At 39.2% G+C, this 8,312-nt stretch overlaps 1 protein-coding gene across 1 annotated transcript in view; it reads left to right on the top strand.

The window, feature by feature from the left end:
- The first annotated feature begins 46 nt into the window (after window positions 1–46).
- LOC101170959 (apoptotic chromatin condensation inducer in the nucleus) overlaps window positions 47–8,312 on the top strand; it is a 28,832-nt gene continuing 20,566 nt past the window's right edge. Inside the window, exons 1-6 of the mRNA XM_004079912.4 lie at window positions 47–215; window positions 2,183–2,248; window positions 2,349–2,460; window positions 2,573–2,646; window positions 4,389–5,612; window positions 5,753–5,829. Of these exons, the coding sequence (XP_004079960.1) occupies window positions 81–215; window positions 2,183–2,248; window positions 2,349–2,460; window positions 2,573–2,646; window positions 4,389–5,612; window positions 5,753–5,829 (1,688 nt within the window). The 5' untranslated portion in view covers window positions 47–80. The remainder of the gene's footprint in view (window positions 216–2,182; window positions 2,249–2,348; window positions 2,461–2,572; window positions 2,647–4,388; window positions 5,613–5,752; window positions 5,830–8,312) is intronic.

Here is an 8,312-nt window from a genome sequence, read left to right as displayed (position 1 = left end):
TTCCGAAAAAGGCCGAGATGTGACGCCTAGCGGCAGCCGTAGCGACGCTTGTTGGAGTTTAGACAAGCGGAGGGAGTAAAATGGCGGACGAGGATATTACGCTTGATGGGAAGCCTCTACACTCGCTTCGAGTTGCGGATTTGAAAGCCGCTTTGGAGCAGAGAAACCTGCCTAAAAGCGGACAGAAAAACACGCTAATTAAGCGACTCAAAGGGGTAAGTTTTTGCTCGGCTTCCGGACGACCATGTCGAGTCTGTCTAAGTTCAGAAAGAGGCGAGAGACGGGAAGGGGGGGTTAACGTTAGAGGCCGTAACGGTGTTTGTGTTCCGAAGCGGGAATACAAAAATTGCTATGCACGCGCTATTTGACGTAAGCAACGATTAAGTGTCATTGACAATGCCATGTAGCCACCTAAACGGCTGGTTCGGGTCGAATTAGTGACTGCTCCGGGCTGGACACCGTGTTGCACACAGTTGAACTGTGCACCTGTCAAGCCGAGGCCTAAACTGAGAGTAAGCAAGCCACCAGCCGCACACACTCTGTACAGTACAGGACAGTTCCAGCGAGCGCGTCGTGTCTGTGCGTGGCGGGGGCGCGCTTTTGCCATGCAAACACGCGTTTACGAGCGCCACTAAACTACAAACGAAAGCTAATGTATTTTTTTTGTAGTCGTCACACAAATACAAATGTCTTCTGCACATAAACAGTCGTTCCTGTTCGTGAAACAAACAGCCATGACTGCCCCCTTGTGCAATTAAATATAACAAAACACTTGAATGATCTCTTAATCATAAAAAATAATTATAAACAAAATGTAAACAATATTAAAATTAGAGGTATTTATTTATTATGTTTTTATAATTTTAAATATAGTTATCTTGGCAGTTTCCTGAACTTTTGTGGACTTTTTTAAAATATTTTTTAATTACAATTTTGTTTGACCGTTTTTTTCTTCACTAAAATAAACTCGCTTTCAATTTGTGTGTTGGAGGATGAAAGCTATTACTTATACATTTTATTAGGATTTGTTAATTAGTTAGCAAATGTATTTGAAGGATTATTTATTGCACACTTGCCATCTTTTTTTTTTACTCCAACCCATTGAAATTCTGTAAACTGTCGATCTTAACCTTTTTTCTTTATTTTGTGGGCTTTATTGCCGGTGCTTTCAGGGCCGCCTGGGATTTTTGTGCACTGCAATAAAGAGGAAGCTTAAAAAAAAAAGAAAAGAACAATAATCTTAAGAAGAAAATCACTAAGAAGTAGAAAAATTCCATACATGCTTTTAAAACAGGAAAAACAAGCTAAAGCTAGCTTTTAGATAAATTTACTTAAAATTGAATTTTATAAAGCCCAACAAGTTCTTTGTTTGCTTGTTCTAAGCAAATGGTTTGAATTTTGTTTTTGTTTTTATGTACCAAACTTTAGTCAACTTAGATTAAAGTGACATAAAACACTAGTATGTTACATAAAAATTTACTCTCTTTAGATCAAAAAGTGAACTAATTGAGGACAGGATCTTAGTACAAGTTGGTACATTTTAATAAACCCTCATAAAATCTAAAATTAGCACTTATTCTAAGAACATAAATCTGGATTTTTAAAAATCTATAAAAAAAAACAAGATTGAATGTGGCTTCTCCATGTTATGAGGTAATTTTGTTTAAAAAATGCATTTAGATGTGTATAAACATTTCTTAAAGCAATTCGATATTTTGGAGTTTTAAATAAAGTTTTTTTCTACAGTCAAGAGAATAAGGCAAAAAGATTTTGACTCATTTTAATAATAATTTTTTAACTTTTAGCTCTTAGTGAGACAAAAAAAAGATTTTCAGAAAAGCTTGTAAAGATGTAGAAACTGAAAACCTGGTAAAATATCTTGTTTGAAAACAAGGTTTTAAATCTTTGCAAGTGTGTATTCTTAACCCTCAAAACCACTGAGGACTTCTGAATGTAGCTGGAACTGTTCATTTTTAATAACGCATTTTCTCATGAATTATTTTAGGAATTTAGGGAGCGTCCGATTGAACTTTGGAGATGCTACAGAATATAAAATTCATTTTCTTTTAAAGAAAAATGAAAAAAATAAATCTGTATAGTCCAGCAGTTGTTATATCACAGTAACAACTGTTTGATTTCAAATCTGTAACTTTAAATAATTGTTTCCATCTTATCCATGTAGGCTCTCATGTTAGAGAATCTCCAGAAATCCTCCACTTCAACCGGTGGATTGCAACCAAACTCTCAGGTAAAATAACGCATCTATTAATAGTTTTCTTTCCATAGACCAATTTGTTTGTTGCCATTTGTTTGTATTTTTTCAATTGTTTGTTTGTTCGGCTTTCTAGATTGGTGAAGAGATGTGCCAGAACAGCTTCATTAAGCAGTATCTGGCCAAACAGCAGGAACTCCTTCGTCAAAGACTGGAAAAAGAGGCTCAGCAGGAAGTGGATACTGATGGTACATCTCTCACAAAAAAACAAAATCATAATGGCGAAGCAGAAAATAATACATTCTAGAAAAATACCTACAAATGAAAAAAAAAAAATGGACTCATATTTCTGTTTCTCAGAAAGCCCAGGTGGAGCAGAGGAGGATGAAGATCACTCTGAAGACAATGACAGTTCCATCTGCGCCTCTGAGAAGGTGAGAATTACTGAAAAAGTGAAGAAACTATTTGCTCATAAATTGGAAAAACTTTAATGCTAACCAATTTGTTTAATTTTTATGTACTTTGCTACACTCAATAGAAACTACTTCATATTTTTACGGGCAAAATACCAAGAAAATATTGTTATTTTAGTGCTTTATAATGACCATGGCTGTGTCTCAATTTCTAGTTTTTGTAGACCCACTCCGATAAAAATTGTTTGTAACATGTTCTTGTGGAAGTTTTTTGATGACAGATGGCACCTATAAAAAAATCAAGCTTAAATTTGAATTTCTTAGTATTTATTAAAGTTCAAATCAATGTAAATCAGAAGCAGACAAAAAAAAGCAGTTGGAAAAGGAGCGTAGTTGTGACGTAAGCTTCCTATTTCGCTCCATCTTGACGAATCCATTGGCAGACAAATACATCCATGTATGTCTTTGTTTTCCTCGTCTGAGCTGGTATCTGGATCAAAACTGTACGGCTGGATAGCTCCAATAATGCTCGCCATTTTTGTTGCACCGGTAATGTTAGGTTGGGGGTGTGAGAGGTAGGGCTGTCTAATAATTATTTATCGACTATTAAAAGTCGGCGACATTAATTTGGTATTGTTGATGTGTAGTTTGTTTTTTATGAACGCAGCGGTTGTGTTCACATTGAAAAGGCGTCTGACATTCAAGCAGCGACAGGGAAAAGATTCTTCTTCTTTTGTGTATTTACTTTCTGTTAGCACTTGCAATACAAAGAGGCTCGGTACGCAAAGGCACAGCGGTGCAAAGACGTTTTGTTTTCACAGCTCTGTTTCTATAAATGTCTGTACTGATGTCATATTAATCTGACCAGACACACAGTGCAATAATTAATGTCTCCCTCATGATCATGTTTACAGTGGCTGGTTCTTCTGTGTTTTGAAGCGGACGCCACCCAGACATCACCACTAAATCCAAGTCCCCGATTGGTCAGAGTGTTCCGTTGCTGCGATTCAGTGTAAATAAGTTCAACCAGTTGAACTGTCAGCGCGCAATTGATGAACATCCCATTTGTACATAGAGCTTGCGACCGGACCTAAATCTTGGGTAGCGACGCGCGATCACGAATTTCTGGTCTGCACTATTGACTAGACTGGAGAGGAGCCAGTGCACACCAGAGATGACAGCAACATTTAAACAGAGCATCCTTAACTTGTTTCTAAAAGGAAGGAGACCTCTGTCACTAATGGCAATAAAGTAAAACCCATGTTCATAAAATATTTTTTGCTTACTGTTTTTATGGGAGGTTTAGACAATGATTTAGTGCAGGGATGGGGAACCCCATAGCTTGGGAGCCAATTATGTCTTTTTGTGCTAGCATAGACCTTACCTGGGACCTTAAACTTTTTATCTTTTTTTATAAGGTGAAATTGGAATTCATGAACTATACATGTAAAATGTCCATTTTTGTCGACGTACCACACACCGAGCAGCAGCAGTACCATACCTCAGACTGAGTACCAGCACTATCTCCTTTTGTAAGAAAAGAAAAAAAAGCCCAGTGTGCTCACAACTCAGAGGGGAATTTCTCATAAGCTACAGCCACTTTGCAGAAACTACTGGAGATTTTGGATTTTGCCTGAATTAAAAGACCACTGGGAATGCTTTTAAAATAGCTCAAAATATGATTGGAGTAGGTCTTATTAAAAAAAAGTATTATTCTATAAATTCAAGGAAAATATTAATAAATAATTCTCTGTTTCCACCAGCATCCAACCATACTGTCCCAGCGCTTAGCCGCCAAGGCTACGGAAGAAGAGGCTTTGAAAATAGGTCATGGCTTTAGTCATGCTTTGCATCAGCAGGGGTCCCACGAGGCTCCAGGGAGCAGGATGCACCGTGCAAACTTTCAACAAGGGCCTAAGGAACTCCCCTCTCCTTCTCGCGCTGTCGCTTCACTGTCAGTGCGTGTCCTGGGACAGCCTGACTGCCAGGGAGCAGGTCGACCCCAGGAGAAGGAGGACGCTGCACCAGCCGAGCCTGGATCTGCCCGTCCAAATCCCCACCTCAGTCGGTCTGCCAGGATTTCAACAGGCAATCGTGTCTATGATGACGGTAACGAGGACGACGAGGATGATGATGATGAGAGTGATAATGATGACGACTGGGGGCCTTCTCCTAGTGGGGCACAAAGGGGGAAGAAAGTAGTTCCTCCAGTGGCCCAGATGGCCCCCAGTGTTCCATTAGTGGCTGCAAGATCCAAACGCAAGCTTCAGCCTCCACAGCACATCCCACCTCCACAGGTGCACCACAGCCCCATGCAGCTGCGCCACCCGACTCCTCCCCCGTCTCCACCCCCTAATCTGTTCCCCTTACCTGACACTCCCAAACAAAGCCCTCCAGACACAGACCACGAGGAAGGAGAGGATTCTCAAGCTGCACACAGCAAGGGGGCCATGTCTCTCCCAAATATCGCCGCGCAGACGCAGGATTCCGACTCAAGCTCTCGATCAAGCAGCCCCGAACCCTCAGCGAAGCGCAGACCCGGACCTCTCTCCCTGCTCGTGCAAAAGATGGAGACAGAGGAGGCTGGCTCAGCCACTGCCGTGTCAGAGGAGGCTACACACTCCAGGGAATCCCCACGGCAGGAGTCTCCAACAAAGAGGAAGCAAGGAGGGAAACAGAAGGGAGAAAGACACCAACAGGAAGAGGAAGAGAAACCACCACAGGAGCTCGACAGCAAAAGCAAGAAAACACAAGAACCAGAGGCAGAATCATCTAAAGAAGAGAAGAAGGAAAGTGACAGAAAACTGCCAGAGGAGGAGAAAAGGGGAGAGAAGAAACAGGACAAAGAAGCCATTAAAGACAAAGTGGTTGTGATTGAAGCACAAGACACTGGGTCCTCCTCAGAGTCTGACTCCAAATCTGATTCCTCCTCGTCATCCTCCTCGTCCCCCTCCTGGGAAAAAACGAAACTTCCCAGTCAGTTTAAGGTCAGTTAAACTGTAGTGTCAGTCATTCTGAAAGACTCCATCTTCAATAGAGTTTCACGTCAAATATTTTCTAACACAATGTTGTGCACACATTGTCTAAATGTTTTATTTATTTTATGCCAGTTGTTTTTTATTTACAGAAGAGAGACCAACAAGAAGACAGAGATGAGGAGACAAAAACAATTTTAAAGAAAGAGAAACATTTCCCTCCAAAAAGGTTAGTACGGTTTTTTTTTCCTAAACACAGATAATCTATATCATTGATGGTGGGATTTTTTTAAGATTGAGATTGGATGCACACTTAGAATTGTTTTCAAAATAAAATACTTAGAAGGCAGTAGATCACACTCCATTATCTTTAATAGGATTTAGCACTGTAATGGGCTTTCAAATGACAGTTTATTATGATCTAGTGTTGCATTTGGGTTTAAAAGGGAGATAAAGAGATTATCAAAAAGGGAAATAGAATCTAAATTTGTATTAATCACTGCTTGCCCTTGTTGCCAAAGTTAATGTCCTGTCACTCCTTGCAACCCATTTAAACAGAGAGTATTTGATGTTTTTAATATGTTTTTGTGACATTTTAGTCATGACGGATATGAAGAAAATTAAGCTTAAAATTGCATTTCGGTGCATTTCTTTTTTCAAATTGTTGTGAATCAGGAGCAGACAAAAAATTTCAGATTGAAAAAGCTTGGCATGCTACAAGCTCCCCGCTCCGTTCCATTCTGATGCGTCCGCTTGTAGACAAACGGATCCATGAACGTCTTTGTTTTCTTCGTCTGAGCTGGCATCTAGATCAAACTATACGGCCAGCTAGCTCCAACATTTCTCTCAGTTTTTGTTGCACCTGTAATGTTAGGTTGGTGTTTAGGGGCTGTAAGCTAGCTGGATGAGTGTGTAAACAGATGAATAATAGGAAATAAAAGGTGGGCTTACTCGGCGTCAACAGTCCCACCCACAACTAAAAGAGGTGAGTTTCTAGTGAACTACTGCTGCTCTGCACAAACTATGACTAAGAAAATGACACAGTATTTTAGATTTTGTCTAAAAATGCGATAGTATTAATTAAAAAAAAAAAAACAATGGGAACATTTTTACTATAGATGAAAAGATGTTTGGAGTGGGACTTTAATTTTTTATAATGGCTTCTGCTTTTTTCCAATGACCACAATCCTCTACACTTGTAAGCATATAAACCAGTGTTTTTCAACCAGTGTGCCGCGGCACACTAGTGTGCCGTGGGAGATGGTCAAGTGTGCCGTGGGATATTGCCCTCATAACTGATATAAAAAAATTTCCCATCTCCAGGGAGAGATTCAGCTCTCTGTTCATCCAAACAGGCCCTGATAAAAAACTGAGGAGTTAGGAATGTAAAAGATCGTAAAATACTTTTTCTTTGCGTTTATTTTATTTTATTAAAGACATTTTGATAAGAATGACGTACCGCGATTCAGCTGTAGCTCCGGCTGTATTTTGGAAAAGTCCAGCCCCTTTAACTGTCTCCACCAATCATTCTTGGGGAGCTTAATCACATGTCATCAGTCTGACCAATCAGAAGTGGTTCAAGTCTTCACTTCCTTGTCCCGATTTAGCTCGTAAAGTCGCTCAGTTCTAACATAAATACCAGCTAAAACTCGTCTTTAGCGGTGTAACTTTCCACAGAATCCGGTATCAGACCGTGGAACAAGTGAACAAAACAATGAAGCTCCGAAAGGCGATCTCCGCCGGCCGTTTAATGCACTACATCTCCCATGATGCATTGGGTTGTGAGAGTGCAGCGCACAAGGAGATCTGTTGTTAAACGTCTTGAAATCAACGAACACACATCAAACTGTTTTTACATCTTCTAACTTAAATTTTATTGCATCTTTTAGAAAAAAAAAGCTGCAGTTTCCAGCTTTTTCTGCCACAATTATCTCCAAAATGCATGTGAGATTGTGGAGGGGCTGTAGATCAATACAGACTATGAGTTTCTCCGTTTTTGTTTTTTTTTTTTTTTTTTTTTTTGGATCCTGGTGTGCCGCGGGATTTTTTTAAGGTTAAAGTGTGCCGTGGCTCAGAAAAGGTTGAAAAACACTGATATAAACAATTCCTAAACCACATGATTGTTTGTCTGCCAAAACAGTTTTTATTTTATCTTGGTGATTCTCTACATTGCTCTGTGGTTTATCCATTAAATCAACAACAACAAAAAAACAGATAAATACTAAGCCTTTTAAAGCTATCTGTAAATCTTTTTGCTGCATTCAAACTCTTATCATGGCTTGGTAATTATTGAGAGCAGCGTTTTTCCATAATTTTGTGATTTTAAAAGACGAGTAGTTTGTGAGGTTTAGTGAATTACGTTTTTCCTTTGACTTTAGATTATATGCATATACATACAATAAACAGCTAAACACATAAATACAATTTAAAATACATAGAATTTCAAATGTTTCAAGCATGCCAAGGGAGTCAGTGAGCTTCTGCTATGTATTGAGACGGTTCTCCACCTCCTGAGATGCGCAATAACGTTGTTAAAAACAGTCACTGTGAAATAATGTAAATTAATGAATTATGGAGCACTGGACATAACTTGAAAAACAAAAAACAACAATTGCTCTTTAAAATTAATAATTTGTGGCCGCAATTAAATATTTTGTGCGTGTAATAAATCCGTATTTTCTGGGCACAAATGAGTATTTTCGTACCATATAT

This window comes from Oryzias latipes, chromosome 18 (assembly GCF_002234675.1).
Source record: "Oryzias latipes chromosome 18, ASM223467v1".
In the NCBI taxonomy this organism is placed as follows: Eukaryota; Metazoa; Chordata; class Actinopteri; order Beloniformes; family Adrianichthyidae; genus Oryzias; species Oryzias latipes.
This window is presented reverse-complemented; position numbering and strand designations above follow the sequence as displayed.